The 26,974-nt window shown below is 38.2% G+C and overlaps 1 protein-coding gene and 1 long non-coding RNA gene across 10 annotated transcripts in view; one reads left to right on the forward strand and one right to left on the reverse strand.

The window, feature by feature from the left end:
- cep295 (centrosomal protein 295) overlaps positions 1-26,508 on the forward strand; it is a 102,021-nt gene extending 75,513 nt beyond the window's left edge. For 4 of the 9 annotated variants that reach the window (XM_072263380.1, XM_072263382.1, XM_072263383.1 and 1 more), the window contains exons 21-29: positions 5,790-5,947; positions 7,865-8,021; positions 10,554-11,218; positions 14,313-14,468; positions 21,247-21,307; positions 22,326-22,514; positions 22,591-22,708; positions 24,420-24,519; positions 25,586-26,508. In XM_072263380.1, the coding sequence (XP_072119481.1) occupies positions 5,790-5,947; positions 7,865-8,021; positions 10,554-11,218; positions 14,313-14,468; positions 21,247-21,307; positions 22,326-22,514; positions 22,591-22,708; positions 24,420-24,519; positions 25,586-25,627 (1,646 nt within the window). In that variant the 3' untranslated portion in view covers positions 25,628-26,508. Of the gene's footprint in view, positions 1-5,789; positions 5,948-7,864; positions 8,022-10,553; positions 11,219-14,312; positions 14,469-21,246; positions 21,308-22,325; positions 22,515-22,590; positions 22,709-24,419; positions 24,520-25,585 lie in introns of those variants that run through there. The other 5 variants (XM_072263385.1, XM_072263384.1, XM_072263387.1 and 2 more) reach the window with 5 other exon arrangements.
- Positions 4,042-25,612, reverse strand: LOC140200286 (uncharacterized). Its single transcript, XR_011886589.1, has 3 exons — positions 25,547-25,612; positions 14,091-14,194; positions 4,042-4,177 (listed from the first exon to the last, which is right to left on the reverse strand). It is a non-coding gene; the product is annotated as an uncharacterized lncRNA (long non-coding RNA).
- Positions 26,509-26,974: the final 466 nt, after the last annotated feature.

Below are 26,974 nucleotides of genomic sequence, written 5' to 3' on the forward strand. Positions count from 1 at the left end.
AGTGTTTTGTAATATTGCAACATATCCTTTCAACTTTTATATTCTAATTCCATTTTATGAAATTGGGCATAGAATATAAAAGTTGAGAGGTTATTCATGGCCCTATCTACGTGCAATGCCACTTTCAGAGAACTATGGACTTGAACCCTGGGGTACTTCTACTTATCAACATTCCTTAGTGGATTACTAATTACAATATGTCCTATTCCTATCTGACTTCCCAAAAATGCATTACCTTGAACTTCTCAGGATTACATTCTATCTGCCAACACTGCATATTTTTTCATTTAATCGTTATCATACTGGAGTCTTAGACAGTCTTCCCAACACCACCATTTTTCGTGTCAGCCACAAGCTTATGTACAGGTGGCCCCTGTTTTCCGAACGTTTGCTTTACAAAACCTCGCTGTTATGAAAGACCTACATTAGTTACCTGTTTTCGCTAACAGAAGGTGTTTTCACTGTTACGAAAAAAGGCAGCGCGTGCCCGAACAGCCAAGCTCCTCCCCGGGAACTGCATTCAAGCCGGCATTGCTTAAACATGTGCCTTATCTCGATTTATTTTGTACATCCATTAGCAAGATGAGTTCTAAGGTATTGGAAAAGCCTAAAAGAGCTCGCTTTACCTAGTGTAAAACTAGATATAATTAAACGTTTAGTTCGTGGTGAACGAAGTAAGGACATTGTCCGCATGTTGAACTTGCCTGCATCCACCATTCGCACTATTTATACGCAGAGAGAGAATTTTGAAAGCTGCCAATGTTATGGTTGGTTCTGCTCGTAGCAAAGTGGTCTGTCTTGGTCGGCATCCAATAATGGATAAAATGCAAAGTCTATTGCTTGAGTGGATTGATGGGTGTACAAAGCGTGGTGTTCCGTTGAGTTTTCTTATACTTAAGGAGAAATCAGTCAGTCTTTTTAATAAGCTGAAACAGAAAGCACTGGACAATGGTGATGAAAGTGGAATTTAAAGGTAGTCATGGGTGGTTTCATCGGTTTCTGTGGCGAGGGCAGCTTCATAGTTTAAGCAGTTGTCCCCAACCTCCGGGCCGCTGACCGTTACATTGCCGTGATGAATGCAGTGGTGCAGCGGTAGTCAGAACGCACCCAGCACATCTTTAAGAAAAAAGCTGAAATAAACGAGCTAATTAATTAGATGCCACCCGGCATGTAAATGTTGGCTCAGATCAGAGGCGATTGCCGATTGTGTCAGGTGGTTATTCGTATAAGCAAGTGTAACTGGATCCTTGACTTCCTTACGAACAGACCACATCCCTGGTAAAGATAAGCAGCGACATCTCCACAGTTATCCTTGTACCAGTGGCCTGCTGGGCTGCGTCCTCAACCTCTTGCTATACTACTTATACGCTCATCACTATGGCCAATTTCTGATCCAGCTCCATCTACAATTTTGTAGGTAACGTCACCGTAGCAGCTTGATCTCAAATAATAATGAGGTGGAGTACTAGAAGGAGGTAGATAGCCTTGTGGCATGGTGTTTGGACATAGCTTTTTCCTTAATTGAATTGACTTTATTTCTTACATCCATTACATACATGAGTAAAAACCTTTGTTACATCTGTCTAAATGTGCAATCATAGTAATTTATAATAATTTATAATAAATAGAACAGTCAATGTAATATAGAGTACAGTCAAATCAGCATGCGTTAATTAGTCTGATTGCCTGGTGGAAGGAGCTGTCCCAGAGCCTGTTGGTCCTGGCTTTTATGTTGCGGTACCGTTTCCTGGATGGTAGCAGCTGGAATAGATTGTGGTTGGGATGACTGTGATCCCCAGTGATCCTACGGGCCCTTTTTACACACCTGTTCTTGTAAATGTCCTGAATCATGGTAAGTTCACAACTAGAGATGTGCTAGGCTGTCCACACCACTCTCTGCAGAGTCCTGCGATTAAGTGAGGTACAGTTCCCATACCAGGCAGTGATGCAGCAAGTAAGGATGCTCTCAACTGTGCCCCTGTAGAAAGTTCTTAGGATTTGGGGGCCCATACCAAACGACCTCAACTGTCTGAGGTGAAAGAGGTGCTGTTGTGCCTTTTTCACCACACAGCTGGTGTGTACAGACCACGTGAGGTCCTTGGTGATGTGGATGCCGAGGAACTTGAAGCTGTTTATCCTCTCAACCCCAGATCCATTGATATCAATAGGGGTGAGCCGGTCTCTATTCCTCCTGTAATCCACAACCAGCTCCTTTGTTTTTGTGACATTGAGGGAGAGGTTGTTATCTTGACAGCACTGTGTCAGAAAGATAACTTCTTCCCTGTAGGCCACCTTGTTATTGTTTGAGGTAAGGCCAATCAATGTAGTGTCGTCAGCAAATTTAATTAGCAGATTAGAGCTGTGGGTGGTGACACAGTCATAGGTATACAGGGAGTAAAGGAGGAGTCTTAGTACACAGCCCCAAGGGGCTCCTGTATTCAGAGGGGTGGAGGTGAGGGAACCCACTCTTACAACCTGCTGGCTATCTGACAGGAAGTCCAGGATCCAGCTGCACAAGGCAGGGTCAAGGCCAAGGTCTCTGAGCTTCTAGTGGAATCTGGATGGAGCTATGGTGTTGAATGCTGAACTGTAGTCCAGGAACAGTTTTCTCACATAAGCATCAATGTCAGCAAAACAAAGGAGCTGGTCATTGACTTCAGGAAGTTGGGTGGAATACACACCCCTGTATGTAAGTATAAGTGCTACCATCCATTTGTCCTGGCCCTTCCCTTCATTCCCTTAGTTACCTTCTCAAAAATGATTCAAATCAATGATAACAGGATCAAATTAATGAGACAGCATTTCCCCCACACAAAATAATGCTGACTATCCCTCATCAGCTCCTGACTTTTGACATATGCATAAATTTTCTCCTTTTGAATTTTCTGCAATAATTTTTCTACCACTATTGTAAAGCTCATGTTGTTTGGAACTTAGAATGAGGAATAATCTTATAAAAAATATTTAAAAATTATCACAAGTATCGATAAGGTGGATTTAAAGTCTTTTCCCCAATGTAGGAAGTATGGGTTTGTGGTGAGAGCAGAAAGATTAAAAGGAATCTGAAGAGCAACCTTTTCACCCTCGTAGTGCTGAGTATATGGAATGAACTGTCAGATGCAGTGGTTGAGGCAGGTACAATTTAAGAAACACTTGTTTAATTAAGTAGAGGGGTGGGGCTTGCATATGTGCAGGAAATTGGGTTTAGCTGTGTGGGCACCATGGTAAGCATGGACTTGTTGGACTGAAGGACCTGGATCCATGTTGTATTGTTCTGACTGTGAATATGAACATACTGCTTCCTGAACTGGCCATCTTCCAGATCCTTCTCTTTTGGTGAATACAGATGAGAAAATGTATATCTTGGCATACTTTTTAGTTGTAGAGTTGATATTCATTCGTACAACCAAAATATAATACTTTATTTCTCAATCTTAAACTTTTTATTTTACAGAATTTGTCACACCTCACTCGAATGTTTTGTAACTATTTTGCTGCTACTTTTCTATTTCTTAGTATTGTTGTTCTGATCTTTTTTTTAAGCATTATAGTTTGTTGCAGTCAAATCAATCCTAATGTTGGATTCTGATATTAATCCAAGGTTCTTTCAGAAGTTAGGAAAGAGACACAAAACTTGTTGCTGCACGACTGCTTGTGTTGATAGAACAAAGAAAAATTGGAAGAGAACAGTGATAGAAGCCTGCTAAGTGAAAGGAGAAACAAAAAGCCAAGATGGCACCCAGCACGGAGCAGCTTACAGAACTGAGGAAAATTCCATTCAAATTTGAAGATAAGAGTAAACAAATGAGAGGGCTTTTATTCATATAACACAGAACAAAGAAGCATTCAGAATCATACGGCATATAACCACTTAGGGAATGCATTGAACTTGCATATACTTATTGTGACCGCTAAGAAGCATTATAAGCAGTTACTTGCATATAACTAATTATACAAAATGCAAGCAGATAATTGTTAAAAGGAAATAACAATTGAAGTCTAATCTAAGAATTAAACAGATCCAACTCCAGTGTTACCTGAGTTGTTGATGGGTTTATGTTTGACGCATATCTTCTCACTGTTGGTCAAATTGTTGCAGTCCTATTCTTGCATCATGTGTATATTTTCTGTAGAAATTATACCTTTTTGTTGGCACCCCAATTCTGAGTGAGACTTGCTGAAAGAAATTAAAGTTTGCTAAATATACATTATTGGAGAAAATGGGACTGGAATATGTTCTGATGACTTGAATTCCAAGGTTTTGAAAGAGGAAGTTATGGATATAGTGAATGTTCAGAAAACATCTTCCAAAATTCCATTAATTCTGTAATGGTTACCACATATTGGAAACTATCAAATTAATACCATATAGGAAAGAAAGGAGAGACCTGGTATCAGTAGTAAGGAATAAACTATAGTCTATTAAGGTTGGGCAGAGCTGGCACGAATGAAAGAAAAATATGTTTGACACGTTTCTTTCTTTCAGGTTATTACTAGTAAAATCGAAAAAAGCCCCCCCCCCCCCGTGACTGAATTTAACTTTATGAAGGACTTTTCACACAGGAGGCTGTTTAGCAAATTTATTAGATTGTATTGGAGGTAAAGTGGAGTATGAATGGACATATTTTTTTTTTTGGTTTGGGAGGCTCTGACAAGGGAAGTCCCAGTAGTCTGTAACAGTGATTTGGAGGGGTGCCAAATGTGGTTTATCCCTGTTTGTTGATGCAAAGCTACATGTAGGTTGTGAAGATAATATGGCTAAGTGCAGAGACAAGGATGTGATAGAATATAATGTGAAAAATGGAGGTTGGCACCTTCAGCAGTCATTGATAGTGAAGTAAGTACTTTTTTAAATTTATGAGAAGGACCTGAATGTCACTGTGCAATTACAGGATCAATTTGGCCTTTATTGTAAGAATATAAGGGTAATAATTATGGAATTCATAGAATCTGGAATATTATGTACAGATCTGGTCTTCCTACCCAAGGAATGAAAGGGAAGTTCAGTGAGAGTTCAACAGGTTGATTCATGGAATGGGGCAATGTTCTCTTTAAGGAGAGATTCACATTGACCTATACAACCTATACACTCTCCAGAAGAATGAGGAGTGATCTCATTGAAACATACAAAATTCTTAATGGGGTTGACAGGATAGATGGAGGTGAGGTGTTTCATTTGGTTGTCTAGAGATGAAATAACATTCTCATTTGGGACTGAAGTGAGAATCTTTGGAATTCTCTGTGAAAGAGAACTGTGGAGGCTCAGTTGCTGAATAATTTCAATAACGAAATCAACAAATTTTTGCTTGTGAAGGAAATGAAAATTAGTGCAGGAAAATGGAGATAAGATGAAAGAACTGTATTGATCTTGGTGAATGATAGACCAAGCATGTAGGGCGGAATAGCATTCTCCATATACAGTATTTGTATTTTTATTGTTATGTTAGGACTTAATCAACTTTAGATTGTTTGCCTAGTCAATGGAGAATGCTTGTTTAATTAATTAGCCCTGTTGTGACAGAAGTCAACTTTCATGATGCCTAGGAGAGCAAATGACTACAGATGTTGGAGTATGTGCAATATACAGGACTCTCGAGGAATTCAACAAGCCAGGCAGCAGCTATGAAAGAAAATGAGCCCTGATCTGCTGCCTGGTCCACTGAGTTCGAACAGAAACTTGTGTGGTTTGGGAAGTTTTTATTCACCTTGGTGCAGTTATCACCCATGTGTTTCATTTCTGTTGTTTTGATTAAGGAACTTATTATTATTATTTTATTTATTTGTTACAGATTCCACAACTGGTTGTGATATTTCAAACCTGGAATTCCTCAACCCCTTTCTTCAGCGGCATAATTGTCAACAGGATTCGGATTTTGAATTTCAGCCTTTAGAGTGCAGACCTGACTTTAGCATTAACAGTTCTTCATTATCTCTGACATCTAGCAAGGTACTGAGATTAATTTTGAACTTGAGGCTACATCATCAATCTTTATTTATCTGCTTAGTAATTTACAGTAAAGTTAAGGTTCATGCATTTGCATTTGCATTTCTTGCTGGCTGCTGCTGTTCTGACTCTCACTAGGCCTTTGCTCCCCTCAGTCTTTTACCAGGGCCCATGCTTCCCTGAATCTTACCCAGTCCAGAGGAGAATGTATTATAGGACTCAGTGACATCTTATAAAATGTAAAAATGTCCAGCACCATTAAAGCCTTAGCTGTGTTGGATTATCCCAGTTTCATTGTATAGTTAATGACAGCAAAATTTATATCTACACTGAAGCATATTGAAGTTTATAGATAAAGTCACTTCTAAGTAAGTTCTTTTTTTTCCTCTTGAATCTTTCCAACATGGAAGGCAATCTTAGTGCAAGGTAGAGGGAAAAATATACCAACCAATTGTTGCCTCCAAGACTCTCTGAGCCAGGAGTTAAATATAACCTGGTTAAACTGTAGTGGTGAAAAAAAAAATACTCTTAATGGAAGTTTCACTGATAAGAGTCACCTAACAGGAAATATAATAAGGAATTTTCTGGATTTGTATATTTTTGAAGTAAAGATTTAACACTGAGAAGGTGTATATATTTTTCCAAAAGCAGCTGTGGGGGTAAAATCTTTAAATGTTGGTATTATAGATAACCCTAGCACAGTTATCAACATTAGGATATTAAGATTAACACTGAATTTTTTATCTCATTTTAAAAAAAATCAATAATCCTTGTTTTGTTGACTTGGAAATCATTGCTATCCATTACCGAATTGTCCCCACACTTCTGTATTTTAAGGCAAATGAGAGGAAAATCTAGAAATTTGGATCTGTAAGCAATACCAGCTTTGTACCACATTAGTTCTCTAATTTTTTTTAATATATTGGCTAGTTCAACATAGCACTATTTTCTACCTCTATAGCTGCACCTGATCTGCTGGGTATTTTGAGGATCCTTTAATGTTTCTAGAATCAGCTATTATACATTATAGCTTTTGAAGGTACCGTATTAATGTGCTAATATGTATTGATCAAGCTACAGTTTGATATTGTACTAAATTCTGGAATCTGTAGGTGGTTCAGCTTAAAAGACTGGAGAATCTGACAGCTGTATGAGGATGTATGGATCCCTTCTCAGAAAGTAGGATGGGTAAACATTTTGAGATGGCTACAATCTTGTAATTAAAGGATCGCTATGTTGCTTAAATTGTTTTGAGACTTCAAAAGGACATCACTGTGAAATCTTCAATATGAATAATGTTCCAAGATATTTTTCAAACTGCTGTTGTCCTGCAAGGGCCTTTATTTGCTTTAAACATTATCTTGGCGTTTTAATTTTAAAATGACTTGCAGTGGATCCCTGTTTTACAGAAGAGTTGAATTTTTTTTAAAAAACTTACCTTGTCAAGATTTTCTATAATGTGAATTTTTTTTCTAATCAATCCCACTTTAAGTAAAGAGATGCTCCTATGGGAAGTTTTTTCTCTGAACAGTGATGCCTCTGCAGGTGTGTAGCAAGGGTATTCTGGTTATATCTCAGACCTTTTGGTAGTGATTTGTGAATTATGTAATAACAAATCTCCATTACTCAAACTGCCAAGTAGTTTTTCTAAATTTTATAAACTGCAGTTTTACCAACTTCATTTTTATGTACTTCTCCTAAGATGTGGGAAATGCTGGAAGCCCTGAAGACCAACTGTAGCATAGAGTTGACATTATCAATAGCTGTCTTGGCTCTACAATGAGCTGGATGTGATGTTTTATTCATAGAGTACAAAATCCATTTACTTGAGGCTCAAAACACAACATTGTCTATAAATTAAAAAAAACTTTGAAAATGTAGAAAAGCTGAGGATTTTTCATTTTATTTTAATAAATCTAGAATTCAAATTTCCCAAGTATTGGCAGCACCTCAGGAAATCAGCGTTCTATCCCAACTGCAACTTCAGACAAAGAATCCTCTAGCAACACTCTAGCCTCTGACATAACAGCCTCAGATATAGATCAACCAGAGGACCACATTCAGCAGTCCTATGAGGGTGAGTGTCTTGGCTCTAAATGAAGAAAGTGGAAATGTCTTGTTAATATGTCAAAGTCAAGCTTATTATCCAATTTACAGTGTACATGTATGCACTGGTGCAGTTAAAAACTTGAAATGGCATCAGATGCACATAGCATCAGATGTGCACAGCATTAAGGGGCAGAGCATTCACAAGGAAAACATTAGCTAACATAAATTATGCACATCTTTTTACCAGAAAGAACACAATTAGGACAAAATAAAATGTAAAGTAGTCATAATGTTACGCAGAAGATGTTGGCTGGCAATTCTCCATGTTGGACTTGATTATTAAGTTCCAGGCTTAGCCCTTGTCAAAACTGTACCTCAGCAAATCTGTTTACTTCTCCATACGATATTGCAATCACAGGACAGATCAGTGTTTAATGCTATTTGAGAAAGGCTATCACATTAGTACTCTACGATGCATTGTTAAAAGGAGAATCGTTTTGTTTTGATGCACTGTAATCTGATTGTGTCATTTAAGGACAGTTCAGAGACTGCCACCTTTCTGAGAGCCTGGGTTCACTAGGAGTAGGGTAGCTCATATATAACTTTTAAAAGACAGTTGGACAGGTACATGGATAGGAAAGGTTTTCAGGTTATGGGCCAGTCCAGTTGTAGGAGTGATTTCATGCTGTATATTGCTATAAACTCTCTTAAATTTCTTAATGGAATAGGGTCAATAGCTTTAAATTATTTGGTATTAACATATCAGAGGATATATCCTGGGACAGACACACAAATGCTATCACAGACAGCACCTTTGCTTTCTTAGAAGCTTGTGCAGATTTAGCATGTAGGAGTTTGTGAAAGATTTTGGTGACAAATTCACAGTGGGGAGTATCCCAACTCCAATGCACACAAAATACAGAAGTAACTCAGCAGGCCAAGCAGCGCCTATGGAAAAGAATAAACAGTTGACATTTCGGGCCGAGACCCTTCATCTGGACTGGAAAGGAAGGGGAGAAGTCAGAGTAAGAACATGGGGGGGTGGGGGGGGGGGAGAAGAGAGGAAGAAGTACAAGGTAGTAGGTGATAGGTGAAACCAGGAGAGGGCGAGGGGTGAAGTAAGAGTTGGGAAGTCACCCCTCGCCCTCTCCTAGTTTCAGCTATCATCTAGTACTTCGTACTTCTTCCTCCCCTCCTCCCACCTTCTTACTCTGACTTCTCTTCCTTTCCAGTCCTGATGAGGGGTGTTGGCCCAAAATGTCGGCTGTTTACTCTTCCATTGATACTGTCTGGCCTGCTGAGTTCCTCCAGCATTTTGTACGTATTACTTTGATTTCTAGCATCTGCAGATTTTTTTTTGTTTGAGTATTCCATTTGGTTGCATCACAGTCTGGTATGGAAACACTGATGCCCAAGAATGGAAAAATGGTGGATACAGTTGAGTCTGTCACAGCCAAAGCCCTCTCTCCATTGAGTACATTTACAGGGAATGCTGCCACTAAGTAGCATCTATCATTAAAGACCCCTACTACTGAGAACGTGCTCTCTTCTTGTTACTATCAATAGGTAGGAGGTACAGAAGCCTTGGATCCCACTCCAGCAGGTTGAGGAACAGTTAGTACCATACAACTATCAGGGTCCTGAACTGGCATGGATAACTTCATTCACCACTACTCTGCACTGATTTTAAGACCTACAGGCTCACTTTCAAGGACTCTATGTAACTCATGTGCCCAATGTTATTTATTTCCTTAGGTTGTCATCTTATGCATATTGGTTGCTTGTCAGTCTTTGTTATGTATAGATTTTTTTTGTCAAATTCTATTGTATTTATTACCTGTAAATCCCTGCAAGGAAATGAATCTTAAGGTAGTATATGGTAGCATATTTGTACTTGGATAATAAATTTACTTTGAAGCTGAAAATGTGATATTGGATGGTGATAGTGGTTCAGCACGAGTGCCTGCAACATTAGTTCTTTCATCATACCTGTACAAATTCAGAAGTCCCAGATTTTTGGGTAGCAGCTTTTTTACTTCTCTAGTCCCTTGGACTTCTTGCATTCATAAGGAATTTTCAGTTTTATTGTAACTGAAGTAATGGACCATTTTTGGGAGTGGTGACATATGTTATGCAAATGACAGCAAATTGTCAGAGGCCTTAGAATTTTTTTTGAAAGACTAAATTTTGGCAAGTTTTTTGATATCTTATATTCTGCCATTACTGATTTTAATGTTAGGGGTAAAATATTAAAAATAATTGTTTCAAGATCTTGTATGTTATTTGTACTTTTGTTGCATACATTTCCTTTCACTTTTGTTAGGTGCTTTGGTTTCCTAATGTTCCATTGACTTGCTGGTAGACTAAATGGCTGTTGTAAATTACTCCTTAGTGCAGGAAAATGGCAAAATGTTTGCAAAGTATTTATAAAAATTCAGCTTCAATAAATACAACATACTCTTTTTGTTCTGTAAGTAGAGGAAATGTGCAAGATGATTTGGTAATGCCTTATATTAGGTCATTTTTTTCTTGTGACTAAAGTATGTATTTCATTTTGCAGAAAACAGTAGTCTGGATTTTTTCCAACCTGTACATCTGGAAATCACTCCAAGACAATACAATTCAAACACTGATCATTCTAGTGAAAATTTAGAGCAGGAATGTCATACTGAAAATTCAACAAATACTGAGTATGTTCCATCTGACCTGTCAAGAGCTGGAAGGGTAGTTGCCGATTCATTGACTGTGGATTCCATAAATCAATCGTCTTATTCTGAACCAGGCATTGAAAAATTGCGAGTTGGTGATGGAGAAAATTCTCAAGAGCATGCTGATTCATTCTTCCAACAAAATGGAACATTGACTACTGTGAGTGAGTTTGAAATGCCTAACCAAGATGAAAAATGGTTGGAGGATTGCGAGTCTAAAAAACAGATAGTTGCCTTCACCAAGACAATAAATTCAGATGACAAGGTCACTCTGGAAAGTCTATGTATTGAAGCCTCTAAGTTAATGTTATCGGAAGAAGACAATTGTGTTTATAGTAAATTGCACCAAATTACAGAACAGAATTCCATGATGCAATCTAAACAGTTACCTCATACAAAGGAAGGAACTGACACTGTCATGGAACGTGAGGGTGAATTCGAACCTCATTGGGATCGGTCTCAACCATCGGCATCAAATCTAATGCCAGGGATTTGCCAGTTAGGGACACTTACACCAGTAAGTTAGTGTGTTTTTGATTCAGAGGTGCTACTGGGCCAAGAATTGTTTCCTTTTTGTATTCATTTATTAACAAGATACATGTCATAATAGGTCTGATAATTCTTTTACAGGAATGGAAAGTTTTAATTTTTATTACATTTATGCACTTTTTTAAAAAAAACTTACTTGTCACTTGGTAAATAGTATTCAATTCGCTACAATTGTCACTGATCTTCAGTGAAGTGTAGGTTGTGTGGTAGTAAACTAATTCTTGTCGTAATAAACATTGGTTTCTGCAGCATCAAGATACTTTCCATTTTCAGAAACAATTATCTTAAAGATAGGACCTACTCACATCTTAAAGCATAGATTTATTAGCAATAATGTGTTGACGTGTGACCAAGTGGTTAAGGCTTTCTTCTAGTGATTTGAAGGTCACTAGTTCGAGCCTTGGCTGAAGCAGCATGTATGTCCTTGAGCAAGGCACTTAACCACACATTGCTCTGCGACGACACCGGTGCCAAGCTGTATGGGTCCTAATGGCCTTCTCTTGGACAACATCAGTGGCGTGGAGAGGGGAGACTTGCAGCATGGTTAACTGCTGGTCTTCCATACAACCTTGCCCAGGCCTGCGCCCTGGAAACCTTCCAAGGCACAAATCCATGGTCTCATGAGACCAACGGATGCCTATTACTATTATTATCAGCAATAGTCTGTATGGATTTGGATGGGGGGAGGTTATGTCTCACTAGCTTGATTGAGGTTTTTTTTTGAGAAGTTGAAGATTATTGAAGGTAAAGCAATTGATCTTTTGTACACTTACCTCAGTAAAGCTTCCCACATTGGTTAAATAATCCAGAAGATTAAGGCAACTGGGATACAAGGGGAGTTGGGAGATACGATCCAAAATTGTCTTGGCCATAGAAAAGAAACAGTTATGATGGAGTGATGTTATTCTGGCTGAAGGTCTATGACTAGTGGTATTCCATCAGGATCAGTTTTGGGTCCTTTGCTGTTTATGATGTATATAAATGATTTGGACAAAAGTTTGGATAGACTGATCTATACGTTTGCAGATAACACGGAAATTGGTAGAGTTGTAGATTAGAGTATGGTGACAATAAGGAAAGGTTGGAGAGAGTTTTGGATGCAGCTCAGCACATCATGGAAACCAGCCTCCTCTCCATGGAATCTGTCTGCATCTCTTGCTGCCTCAAAAAAGCTGCCATAATAATTAAAGGCCCTGCCACCCATTAAAGGCCATCCTCCCCTCTGAGGAGAGATTAGTCCTGTCATTCAAGGAATGGGTCTATGGAATTTTATAATCAATCTGAGGAAAGTTCATGTTAAGGAGATGATGAGTGCACATAATACTTCAGATGTGGTTTCACTAAAGCCCCACAGAATTATCACGAGATGTCCTTTCTCCTGCCTTCATCTTGGTTGCTAGTTGTCTCTTATTACCAGAATAACAGTCTGCTCTTTTCTCTGCCTCTAATGCATTGGATGCCACTGGAGTCATGTGGTTGTGTGGAATATAATTTCTATTTATCACTGACATTTATTGAAGCTGGGAAGATATTACATTAGGCTATGATTCCTTATTTCATGCTGGGTGGTTGTTCCTGTGATCAATCAGTGTTGGTAATGCATAATGAAAATTAAGTTGTTCCCTAACTCATTTTCATAATGTTCTCGGAGAACTTCACAGAATATGGCAACCCCTAAATGTTAGTCATTATGAACCGTAGGATAAGAATGGATATCAGGTTCAGTTTGAACCAAGATGCCTATCTATGATAGTTCTATTTGCTTACTTTTGGCTTAATCGTGCCTGAAATCCTCACAATTACTATATGAAAATCAAAGAACAATGAGGTTCTCAAACTTCTGTACTAACAGGAATTGAAAAGATCCAAACAAATTTTTCAGTTAAGTGGTGAGATCATCCACACAAGTTTTAATGTGTAAAATTACCCAAACAAGTGGAAAGTTAGAGAGAAAGAGGAATTAAAGTGCAATAGTCCATAATCTAATTGAATGATAGAGGAAGCTTGAGAAACTTAAGCCACATTTGTTGCTTTAGTGTCGATACAAGCTAATGATTATTATCAGTACTGTAGAAATGGACATTCTTACTGAAGTGCCAAGATTACCTAAACAAAATGTGTTCAGAAAGTAGTAACAGGAAAAATTCGTCATACATTTACTACATTAATTTGAATAGTGAGACCTTTTCTTGGGGCTCACTGTTCTCCAAGGTTTGAGTAAAATGAGAATTAACTGCTGAAAAATACTCTTTATTTAAAAACCAAAGGATCATGCACAAAAAACAATTCATAAGGGTTTTAAAAAATGAAACTATTTACTAACTGGAGCTACATCCCATATAAGGAGTGATCGTTGTTGAAGCTCAGTCCTAAGACATTGCTGTGGGAGTTTGAAAGGGCAGTGTCCTAGACCCAAACTGTTTGTTGTTTGTCAATTGCCTCCTTTCCAATGTGAGGCCATGTGAGGAAATTTGCTAATGATTAAGTAAAATTAAAATTCATTCTGGGAGGCCCATGCCAGTGTGCAGCAGCAAAATGGGAAAAAATTTCATTGTGTGCTTAAAGCATCATTTGACGTTGTTGCCAGTCATCATCTCCAATTTCTGTACTGTTGAATTTACTAGTCTTTCAAACCACAGGTCAAGAGTGTGGAAACATTTTATATTTAGATCAATACTAAATTCCACAGTTGCTGTTTGGTTGTGTTCCATACATTGTTCACTTTCTCCCACTGGCAGACCAATGCTACATATTTTGCAATAATCCAATTTTTTTTTGAAGGAAGTCTTCCATATTTTGTGATATTTGTTAGCTAGAAAAGCAAAAACAACAAGTCATACCTTGTTCCATCTTGTCAACTCTCATCCATTATCCAGAATTCTGTGTACTCAACAGTATTTTGGGAATTAATTTCATCACGTAGGCAGTAGTAGTACACTATGTTCTGAGGAAATTAGAGATGAGAAATGTGTGGAATTACTTGCTATGCCAACTTTTTTAAAAAAAAAACTAAGTTTACTGTATTCTTTGATACACGTTCAAAAGTGTCTGACATGTTTTAGGGGACAGAATCAGATGTTGGAATTATGGAAGAACCAGAACTGACACAGCTAACACTGAATGAGTCAACGTTATTAGATGATGAACTAGGTCAAGAGTTTGCAGTTGAACATATAACTACTGAAAATAATTTAAATGAAATACAAGCACCTTCTCAGGTAAAATATCAAATACATCTTTGTCTTCACAGGTTTGATTTACAACATGTCTTGCTTTCTCACCAAGACATTAAGTTTTGGTGGTTGTGATATTGATTTAAATATTAGGCTACAACTTTGTGCACAGCGGTTTGGCAATATATGACAAATCAATTTTAATATAATCCAGTTTTGGATAACTGTTGGATCTGGTATTGGATAAATTCAATAGTTCAATAGTTCCATTGAATATCAGAATGTATACACTATACAACCTGAAACTCTTGTTTTTGGCAGACATCCGTGAAAACAGAAGAGTGCCCCAAAGAATAAGTGATAGTAAAAATGTTAGAACTCCAAAGTTTCCCCTACTCCCCCCACTACCTTAGCAAAAAAAAATGTATCAGTGCCCTCCACCTACCAAGCAAGCAATAGCAGATCCCCCAGTAAAGATCATGATCTGCAATACAACAAAAACTAATCATTCACCCAACAATTCCACATACCACAAGAGCTCTGTCTCTTTCCTTAACAGAGGCAGAGAGGTGTCACCCATGAGAGGGGAGACATAAAACAACTCCCTGATTTGTGGTGTTAAATTCTGCCACATCACTTTTTTTCTTCCCGAGCTCTCTGACTTGAGAATCAGCAACAAACTCTTCCCCACCAATCAGAGAAAGAGAGTGGGTGTGTGATTTGACAAGTACAGAGCCCCCAACAGCTGATCTGGTGTTCTGATTTCTCCCATGATGCTTTAGTTGGCGGCAGAGTTGTAGAATCAGCTTATCCCCCAAAGTTGCAAAACCTCGGAACCCCGAAGGCGCGCTTGTTTTCTGGGCCACATCTTTGAGATATTGAAAAACAGCCAGTTAGTAAGCTCTGGAAGTGTCACAAAGAATCAAAATTTGAGTGTAGCTCCAGGTCAGGGTCTATGACAGAACCCCATCCACCTTGAAAAAGAAAACGAGAGAAACTAAAAGTAGAACTTGAGCTGTTTCCATAGCTGAACTCAAAGTTGCCATTGAGTGCCATCTAGTTCCACCCACTATGAATTGTGAACACTGAAGTGTGCTACCGATATAGTGTTATTGGATCTTTCTAATGGTGTTTTAAATGGAACATTTGTGTAATCGTGACAAAGAAACATTACAAAAGATATATTGTGCTAAATACAGTGCTAATATTTTGATTTATTTAGTATGAAATTAATTTTCTATTTTTGTTTTTGTATTCTGTGCTGAATGGACTATGCTAGTTAAATTGTATGGTTTTGTCTACCACCTATGTTTAGACGTCACTATTCTTCTATGTAGTCATGTGGATTAGTAGGAAAATTCAGTCATTCCAGTTAAAACAGTTTGGAATTTAACTGAATTTGTAATTTGTAGCTGTGTTTGTAAATTAATCCCTCTCCATCCACCTTGCCAATGTTACAGTGTTAAATAGTCTGCTTAATTTTTTACAAATCAACACTGCTAACTATAAGGACGCAAGACTGCAAATGTTAGAATCTGAAGCAGCAAACAAACTGCTGGATAAACTCAGCAGGCCAAGCAGCACCTGTTGGTAGGGTGGACAAGGCATGCTATATTATTGCTTATAAGTAAATCAGAAGGTGCCAGTGTGTCCATGGCCAATCTCAATAACAAAACAAACCCAAAATCTGAAAACCTTACACCCTACTGTTAGCTTAAGATATAAGAGCAGAAGTAGGCCATTTGGCCTGTCAAGTCTGCTCCGCCATTCAATCATGGGTTGATCCAATTCTTCCAGTCATCCCCACTCCTCTGCCTTCTCCCCATGCCCTTTGATACCCTGGCTAATCAAGACCTATCCATCTCCTCCTTAAATGCACCCAGTGACTTGGCCTCCACAGGTGCTTGTGGCAACAAATTCCACAGATTTACTACCCTCTGACTAAAGTAATTTTTCTGCATCTCTGGTCTAAATGGACGCCCTTCAATCCTGAAGTCGTGCCTCTTGTCCTAGACTCCCCTACCATGTGAAATAACTTTGCCATATCTAATCCGTTCAGGCATTTTCAACATTGGAGATGTTTCTATGAGATCCCGCCTCATTATCCTGAACTGCAGGGAATACAGTCCAAGAGCTGCCAGATGTTCCTCATATGGTAACCCTTTCACTCCTGGAATCATTTTTGTGATTCTTCTCTGAACCCTCTCCCATGTCAGTATATCCTTTCTAAAATAAGGAGCCCAAAACCGCACACGATACTCCGTGTGATCTCACGAGTGCCTTATAGAGCCTCAACATCACATCCCTGCTCTTATACTCTATACCTCTAGAAATGAATGCCAACATTGCATTCACCTTCACAACCGACTCAACCTGCAGGTTAACCTTTAGGGTATCTTGCACAAGGACTCCCAAGCCCCTTTGCACCTCTGCATTTTGAAGTCTCTCTCCATATATAATAGTCTGCCTGTTTATTTCTTCCGCCAAAATGCATGACCATATACTTTCCAACATTGTATTTCATTTGCCACTTCTCTGCCCATTCCCCTAAACTATCTAAGTCTCTCTGCAGGTTCTCTGTTTACTCGACACTGCCCGCTCCTCCACCTATCTTTGTATCATTGGCAAATTTAGCCACAAATCCAGATCCCATAGTCCAGATCATTGACATACATCGTACAAAGCAGCTGTCCCAACACCGACCCCTGTGGGACTCCACTGGTAACCGGCAGCCAGCCAGAATAGGATCCCTTTACTCCCACTCTCTGTTTTCTGCTGATCAGCCAATGCTCCACCCATGCTAGTAACTTCCCTGTAATTCCATGGGCTCTTATCTTGCTAAGCAGCCTCATGTGCGTCACCTTGTCAAAGGCCTTCTGATAATCCAAGTACCCCACATCTACTGCATCTCCTTTGTCTACCCTGCTTGTAATTTCCTCAATAAGTTGCAGTAGGTTTGTCAGGCAGGATTTTCCTTTCAAGAAACCATGCTGGCTTTGGCCTATCTTGTCATGTGCCTTTAGGTACTCCATAATCTCATCCCCAACAATTGATTCCAACAACTTCCCAACCACTGATGGCAGGTTAACAGGTCTATAGTTTCCTTCCTGCTGCCCCCCACCTTTCTTAAATAATGGAGTAACATTTGCAATTTTCCAATCATCCGGTATGATACCAGAATCTATCGATTTTTGAAATATCATTGTTAATGCCTCTGCAATCTCTCCAGATACTTACTTCCTTCAGAACCCGAGGATGCATTCCATCAGGTCCAGGAGATTTATTCACCCTCAGACCATTAAGCTTCCTGAGCACCTTCTCAGTCATAATTTTCACTGCACATACTTCACTTCTCTGACACTCTTGAATGTCCGGTATACTGCAGATGTCTTCCACTGTGACGACTGATGCAAAATACACATTCAGTTCCTCTGCTATCACTGCGTCTCTCATTACAGTATCTCCAGCATCATTTTCTATTGGTCCTATATCTCCCCTCAACTCTCTCATACCCTTTTGTATACTTAAAAAAAAAAAGAGCTTTCAGTATCTTCTTTGATATTAGTCACCAGCTTCCTTTCATAATTCATCTTTTCCTTAATGACCTTAGTTTCCTTCTGCAAGTTGGGCTTCCTTTTATGCCCTCTTTTGCTTTTACTTTGGCTCTGACTTCACTTGTCAGCCATGAAAATTTCTTCTATTTGGAATATATCTGTCTTGCACTTCCCTCATTTTTCACAGAAACTCCAGCCATTGCTGCTCTGCTGTCATTCCTGCTAGTGTCCCTTTTCAGTCAACTTTGGCCAGTTCCCCTCTCATGCCATTTGTGATTTCCTTTATTCCACTGAAATACCAACACATTAGAATTTAGTTTCTCCTTCTCAAATTTCAAAGTGAACTTGATCATATTGTGATCACTGTTCCTAAGGGTTCCTTAACCTTAAGCTCTCTTGTCACCTCCGGATCATTGCACAACACCCAATCCAGCACAGCCGATCCCCTAGTGTACTCAACAACAAGCTGTTCTAAAAAGCCATCCCTCAGACATTCTACAAGTTCTCTCTTGAGGTCCAGTACTGGCCTGGTTTTCCCAATCCACTTCCATGTTAAAATCCCCAGCGATTATCATGACATTGCCCTTCTGACATGCCTTTTCTATCTCCTGCTGTAATTTGTAATCCACAAAGTTTCTATGGGAAAAATAAAAGAGGAGGCCTTACATTGCCCAAAGAAGGCTTAATTTTAATACCCTCCATTGAAAATATATGCTTTATTTTTAAATCTATTTTTGAGGTACTAAATACTTGGGTGGACCTAACTGAAGTACTTTTATTGAATCACAATGAACAACAGAAAATTCGTGACTGCGTTTCTGTAGAACACCAGTACAATTTACTGTTCTAGTGGAATGGAAAAATCTACTTTTGGCTAAATTTCAAAGACAAAACATGATTGCCCCACCTGTAGCTTCATTAGGTATTGCTTCAACATGTTTGGTAGGGGAAAACTGCACACTTAGCCTTAACATTCCCTTTAAAATTGACAAATGGCAAGATGGCACCAACAATCAATGCTGGCATCCTGCAGACAGCTCACAAAACTACTAGGTACTCTTCTGAACTGCAATTGTTTGCAGCCTGTAATTTCCCTTCTAAGAATGCATTTTTAAGCCAACTAAACAAACTGCTGCTTTTGCGATCTGGGGCATATGTGTGAATGACAGCAGAAAGTGCAGCTACTATGGCTGTTGCTGGGAGTTACACTGCGTTAAATCATAATGGCGGAACACAAACCCGTGGTTGGCTCCAGTACTCCGCATTGATTAAAGCATCAAGCAAGATTAAAATAGTCGAGGACGAGAGCTGAGAACGAACAGGTGCTCAGAACCATCTGCCTGCATTTGACCAGTCTCTTCTTGCTGATTCTGTTGGGAGGAAGGTGCAAGAGTCTTGGACTTGTACTGAACAGGTTTCACTCACCTCCGTGTTGAACATGCTTTACAGTTGTGGATTCACCTTCAGAGATTCTGTAGTACATGTTCCTTGTGGTTGTTTTTTGCACTACTTGCACAATTTGATCTAGTTCCTTTAGTGCTGAATCGACTCTGCAGCTATGACCTGCAGCCTTCGGGCTCCATGGCAGTGGACTCACTTCTGGGAATTCCGCAGTTAATGTTATTTGTTTATTTATTGCTTACACAATTAGTTTTTCACAGATTGGGTGTTTGGGCTGGTGTGGGTTTTTTTCTTTAAATTGGTTCTAATGTGTAAATTTATGTGGCTGCCTGCAAGAAGACTAATCTCAAGGTTGTATACTATATCCATAAACAAGAGAAAATCCGCAGATGCTGGAAATCCAAGCAACACACACAATGCTAGACGAACTCAGCAGGCCAGGAAGTATCTATGCAAAAAAAAGTACAGTTTACGTTTCAGGTCTCGGCCTGAAACGTTGAGTTCCTCCAGCATTTTGTGTGATACTGTATACATAATGTACTTTGAACTTAAAATTGTGGAAATTCCAACATGTAACACTTGTCAAGGAACTGCAAAGGTAAAAATTGTGAAAGATTGTACACTTATTATCTGGGTGAATATGTAATGGCTCACAAAGCTGCCACCGATGAGGATTTTCATTTGTTAAATTCCTCTACTTAATTTTTTTTCCATTTGACTTGTGTCTGTCACTTAAAAACTTCAGTCGTGTCAACCTTGATATTCCCTTCTGAAATTTATGTTACCTCATTTCTGTTTGTTGGTAAGTACATTAATTTCAAAAACTGACTTCAAAACATGTCTGAGTGAGAGCAGAACCAAAAAGAGGGCCATTTATCCAAATTGTTCCTTTTTTACTATAATAAAGATATCATACAGTCAATCAATGCTCAGAATTAAGCGCAGTCTGGTAAAACCCTATCCTGTATCTTGTTGAACCTCCATTATTACTTGTCTACTTTTCTGTAAATGATTAGATTTTACTTAACTAACATTTAAAATGTTTTCTTTTGCGATGTTATGTATTTCATTCATAACATTTCTTCCTTTCAGCCAATTTAGGGTTTGTGTTATCTCAAATCTTGTCTGCTAGTAGTTCTCTAGTATCCCCAAAAACTTCCTGTCATCCCTAAAACCATTAACTTCCTTCTATCATACTTGATCGTCACCTTCAAATTTTGTATCTCCTTGCCCACTTTTAGTTTTGTACTTTTCAAATTTGGCTATTTTTGTACTTTTTTTTAATCACTGTTTTAGTTTTTAGTCTCAATTTTTATCCATTTCATTCTGAAAAGTTAAGTAGTCTTTTTTGCTGAGTGTGGTGTTACTTAGAAAAAAAAACGCTTCTACTGTTTGCTTTTCAAATTGCATTGCCTCTCAAGTGGCCTACATACCAGTTTCTCAGAAATGGAAAAACTCAAAACTGCAGATATTAAAAACCTGAAATAAAAGAAAATTGCTGAAAATGAAGCAGCACCTCCTTTAGGATTTTTTTTAAAAATCTGTCATTCTGGTTCCATTTCTGTGTTTTTATACCTTTACCCCATATATTTTGATTTTATTTTAAGAAAAAAGGGCATATGATTTAATTGTGCTCAAAATACTTGCTGATATTGGAAAGTGATTTATTGTGTGGGTGCAGATCAGCTATGATCTACTTAATGTAGAGATGCAGGTCAGTGTTCTGACTGGCCATTAGAATTGCATTAACAAATTTCTGTGGCCTAATGCAACAGAGTATGCAAAGAAACTGGTTAGAATTTGATCCAGTTTTATGATTTTTATCTTGTTATTAATGGATGTGAGTATTACTTGTTTTTTTTATGCAGGCAAATGGAATACAGCCTGTAATTCCCGTGAACACAAGTTCTGAATCACAAAAATCTGAAGGTAAAGGGAATTGTTTTAGGAATGTTAGCTCTGTAATCATTGAACATGGTTTGTTCAACTCTCATTTATTCAAGGAAGTTTTACATGGCGTCATTTAGTTTATCAAATAGCAAAAGGAGTTAGAAAGTTTATTTCTGTAATGGTTCTTCTGTCCCCCATTCACCGTTTTGGGTCAAATCAGTCTGTCTGCAACCTTGATGGCTTGTTTAACTTGAGCTGGGCTTCTGGCCACTCCATCAAAGGATCCTTATTTTCATCTTGATAACCACTCATTTTGTACAACACCTATTGGGAGCGGGAACTATGCCTTTATCACTTTTATATTCCAATATTCCAACACCAGTTACTGGTAGACTGCAGCAGTGCAGAATGTGTGCCTCAGACTACTATTTGTGACCATAGTAACTTGTTCTGCTACTTGCACTTCTAGCAGTATTCTAGTCATATTTGTTCCCATAGAGTGTGGTTGTAAAGACCTTTAGAGTATAGACCTTCAAAGTATAGATAGAAATAAATCACGTTTTGTTTCTCAAAGTAGTAAAATTTTTCACATGAAATTCCACAATCTTTCGACTTAGTTTACAGCTACTGGATCATTACTTTCAATTATTTAATCACCCTTAAAATAGCTTGGAGGAAAATGCCTTTCAGACACCTTAAATCCGAGCAGCATGGCAATGTAGCAGTTAGTGTTACGCTTTACAGCATCGGCAATTGGAAGTTCAATTCTCACAGCTGTCTGTAAAGGGTTTATACTTTCGTGACCATGTGGGTTTCCTCCGTTTTCCCTCCCACATAACAAAAAGATGTACAGGATAGGGTTAATAAGTTGTGGGCATGCTATGTTGGTGCCAGAAACATCACATCCCCAGACTCGGACACTGATGCATTTCACTGCATGTTTGGATGTATGTACGTGTGATGAATGAAGCTAATTTTTTAAACAATCTTTATCTTTTAAATCTGATTCAATTTTCAAGACAAAATATTCATTGTTCATGATATTAACTTTTCACAGTTATAATATTTGAGTTTGAACCATCTGCTAAGATTTTGAATGAAGCAGTTTTGAAGAGAAAACAGAAATTTCTTGCAAATTCTGCAAAACGCATAAAAGACTTGAAAAGGAAAGAAAAATCTGGAGTAGTGAAGTCTGAACTATATGCTAGACCAATTAGTCATGGGCAAGGACAGACTTCTGGTTTTGGTAAGAACTGTACTAATTTTTTTACTATTCTTTCATAAATGGTTATACTAAGTTGTTTCATTTGTGTACTAAACAGCAGCAGCAGCAGCATCATCATCAGTGGCAACTCATTTGAAGATGGTGGGAGAAGTAAAAGTCTCCACTCCAGAGGACAGGAAAGCTGTAGAAGTTGAGATGCGACAAAGAACACTCCGGTACAGTAGAAAAAAAATAAACTTGGTTTCAATTGAAGTTGAGACATATCTACCACATAACATTTTACTTGATATCTTTGGATTGTATTATTCACTAATGGTTAGCCATACATGGAAACCTTAACTACCATTAAAGGGCCTGAAATTTGACTAGATTTAATTTCAATTGTAGTTTGTTTCACTATTATCAACTTGTGTTTCCATGATTAAAGTTCAAATTATAAAAGTGTTAAATTTGCCACACACTCACCAAAATGTATATCAAGTGACCAAAAGTTTAGCTGATGAAGTACTGTTAAAGAACACTTGAAAGAAAGGTACAAAGAGGTAAGGAAATAGCTGAATGTGTATCTGAAAGTGCTGGATGGCTTAAATTGTTCCAGTTTAAGATGGTGCTGGTGATATCCAGCGATTATTTACAGTCAGCAAAATACAAAACGAAGAAAACTACTAAACACTATGAATAATATTTTATTAATAATGAATACCACTAACAATAGAAGGCAAGGTGAGGCATGGTGGAGACTAGTGCAGGCAGGAGCGAGGAACGTCCTGATGTCTGATTGATTTAAGCGCCAGGCCAAATCATGGCCCCAGAGCCGTCCGACAACAAACGGCGACTCAATGTTTGAGTGATTTAAGTGCTGGGCCAGATTGAAAAGGTCAAAGTGATGGGATTGGAGGGGAGGGACAGTCTGGTTCTGCCTGGTTCTACTCTCTGATCCGCAACATTTATTCAGTTCTGCACTTAACTGAGGCTGTGGCCTGCTCTGGCTGCGATGATGACTCGCTTCGTGTCTGTGGCCCTGTGACGTTTATTCAGCTCTGCAGTGAACTGAGGCTATGGCCTGCTCCAGCTGCAGTGATGCCTGGCTTCATGTCTTTCGTAAAACTTCAGTTCTTTTAAAGCTGGTACATTTAAAGCTTTTTGCTTACTTTTATTGTTTACACAATTTTCTTCTTTTTGCGCATTGGGTGTTTGACGTTATTTTTTAAAGGGGTTCTTTTGGGATTTCTTTGTTTTGTGGTTGCCTGTAAGGAGACGACTCTCAAGGTTGTATAATGTGTACGTACTTCGATAATAAATGTACTTTGAATTGGGTATGTACAATGAAATGTTTAACGCAAATTCATTTTTTTATAATGGATTATTGCTCCAAACAAGATTTCTACTACTTGTGTCTTATTGTCAGCAGATTCTTGGAAAAATGAGTTACTAGTAAGTAGGAAAGCACTGTTTAAGGAAACCTGTAAGAATAAGTTTGTCTTGAAACCTGTCAAATTTAAAATCAAGACGATTACTAATGTACTGATTTTCATTAAGAGCCTGTCAGACTGACATTGGCTTTGGCAGCAGACTAGCAAGAGAGGTATGAGGGTTGTTTCTGGGCTTAAGCCAATGGAAAAAAGTGGGCATGGAGGTACTAGATGTGGGAGGGGATCTTCAGCAGTGGAAAGATAACTTCTTATCTCTAAGTTAACATATGTATTTGGTGGGTTATGAGGAAGCATTTTTGCTATGTAGTGTAACTTGTAGGCAAATGCAAAATGCATTTGGCCCTGGTACATTTAAAGCTATTATTTTCACCTGCATACTAAGTTCCAAGTTAGGAACTCTAGATATAAAAGTGTTTTTGAATACCTGGAAAAGCTATGCAATTACATTTGTCAGTTTGTATTTACCCTTCTGTAAACAATATTTTCTCTTCAGTCTCTACAGTCAGCTTGAAGAAGTGAAAAACAAGAAAAGGGAAGTGAACAGACAAACAGTTTGTGCTAGAAATCGAGAAAAAGCAAAAGAATTTCAGAAGGTAATTTTTCTGTTTATCCATTTTTTTTTGCTTCTAAATAAAAAAAATTCTGAGGAATTATAATAATGTTTAGTAATACTAATCTTCCCACCACTTCAACCTTTGTTACCAGAGACATTGGGATGGTTTGCTTGTTATATGCCTTGCCTGCTTTGGTTTGAACTTGTTTACCATCCATCCGAATAACTTTCTTTACTGGTGCCTCAAACTATCTTGCTCCATTGTCTAGACTTCTCATTGTGATTGCTAGATACTTACAGTATAATATTGTAGCTCAAATAATGGAAATTCACCTTTGCAGAATTCATAAATCACTCCCAGTACATCTGGGGTATGAAATAAAATTCACTCATGGAATTTGTGTGGTTTTTAAAGATTGTTGGGGGGGAACGGGAGGAGGGTAATGGGTTGTATCCCAAGAATCTGGAAGGCTAATGAGAGGATGAAAAGTGATGCAGAAGTCAGTGACAGGAAGTGACAGAATAGGGATGATGGGCAGGAGAATGGCCAAGAGCATGTAAGACATTGTGTAAAATTTGGGAGGTCATGGTGCTGGTGGAGTATTGTGTTCTGTTTTGGTTGCCCTGCCAAGGTAAAGATGTTATTAAACTGGAAAGAGTACAAAGAAGATTTACAAGGATGCTGCCAGGACTTGAGGGACTGAGTTATAGAAGTACAGAGATAACTTTTAAACCAGTTGGACAGATACGTAGATTGGAAGTGTCCAGGAGATTATATGCTCCATGCTGGCAAATAGGAGTAGCTTGGATATGGCATCCTTTTTGGCATGGTCCATTTGGGCTGAAGGGTATATTTCTGCAGTGTATAATGGGTTCAGTAACTGTAGTTACTTGTATAACATCATGCGCAGAGGCCCAGGAGAAACTTGTGCTCCATCAACTAAGCCTTGTTTCTGGAATGGGAATTTCCAAAACCTCCAAAAATGGTAAAGTATTTTTTTTAATATGTATAGCGCTATGCAATGTTATAAGTACATGTAGTTTTTAAACTTCTGGATTATACTTACTGAAAACGCTTCTCTTTACTTCATTCTTCCCCATTAAAGAGAACATTGGAAAAGCTAAGAGCAAACAGAGTTCGCAAGTGATGCATCTGCGACCTTTGGATCAATCAAAAATAATTGCATCGTGATGTATATAAGTATGTATATTAATATACTCCTGGACTTCTATTTTGTTATTTTTAAATAAGTACATCATTTGTAATTTTATATTTATTTAGACCATTGTACAAATGTGTAGGTGAGTACAGAATGTTGGATCTTTTTTTGTAAGTTTTGTATAATTCCTTATTCTAAATAGACATTGTAAATTACATTTCATATTTATCTAATTCATAGACACAGTTTTCGATAAAACCGCCTATTGCTTTTTAAACTGGAAGTTAATTACTTGGACTGAATCACTGGATAAATACCAATACCTCACTCAAGTTCAAGTTTACTTGGCAATATTATAACAGTACAAAAGACTCCTCCTCTAAACTATTAGCTATTGATTGACCATGTTCTTTTCTAATGATGCAAATAGTAAAACTCATGGCTAATATCAGTGTCACTTTGTCTGTCCTTGTGTACTTTTGGATGAAATACCTCAAATAGAACGAATACTTTGTGCTGAACTGCAGCAATTACTTTAGATTAATTCATTTTAAAAGTCACAAGATAATTATAAAACTCTGACTTCACTGACATTTACTTTATCAAAGCTTTGATGGTAAATAAATAAATCATACTTTCCCCAATGGTGATTGAGTTGCATCTCATTTTGTGTATATATTATTCTTGATTTGCATCAAAGGGGCTTTTTGTGCAAGAGAAAAAAGTGTGCAAATTCAAAAATGAAGAGAAATTTAAAATATTAGTTATAAATATGCAATAAATATCAAGCACATGAGATGAAGAGTCCTTGACAGTGAGTCCATAGGTTGTGGGAAGTTTATTGACGGGGTGAGTGAAGTTGTCTCCTCAGGTTTAAGAGCCTGATGGCTGAGGGGTAATAATAGTTCCTAAACCTGGACGTGTGGGCCCTTAGGCTCCTGTAACTTCCTGATGACAGCAGCGAGAAGAGAACGTGGCCTGGATGGTGAGGGTCCTTAATAATGGATGCTACTTTCCATTAGCAGAGCTCTGTGTAGATGTGCTTAGTGGTGGTGAGTAACAGCCACAGATATTTTTTTTGTTCTTTTATTGAATACTGCCTCATACACCATGTGGTTTAGTACTGTGAAACTTAACAGAGAATTCCATAGAGAACATCCCTGTATCTTTAACCTTAAGTTTTAAAATGACAAATCAGCATATGGGAGGGAGATTCAAAAACTGGTTGAGTCGTGCCACAACAACAACTTATTTAATATCAGCAAAACCAAAGAGCTGATCATTGATTACAGCAGAATGAAACTAGGGGGTCCATGAGCTTGTCCTCATTAGGGG

Source organism: Mobula birostris, chromosome 7 (genome assembly GCF_030028105.1).
Source record: "Mobula birostris isolate sMobBir1 chromosome 7, sMobBir1.hap1, whole genome shotgun sequence".
Taxonomy (NCBI): Eukaryota; Metazoa; Chordata; class Chondrichthyes; order Myliobatiformes; family Myliobatidae; genus Mobula; species Mobula birostris.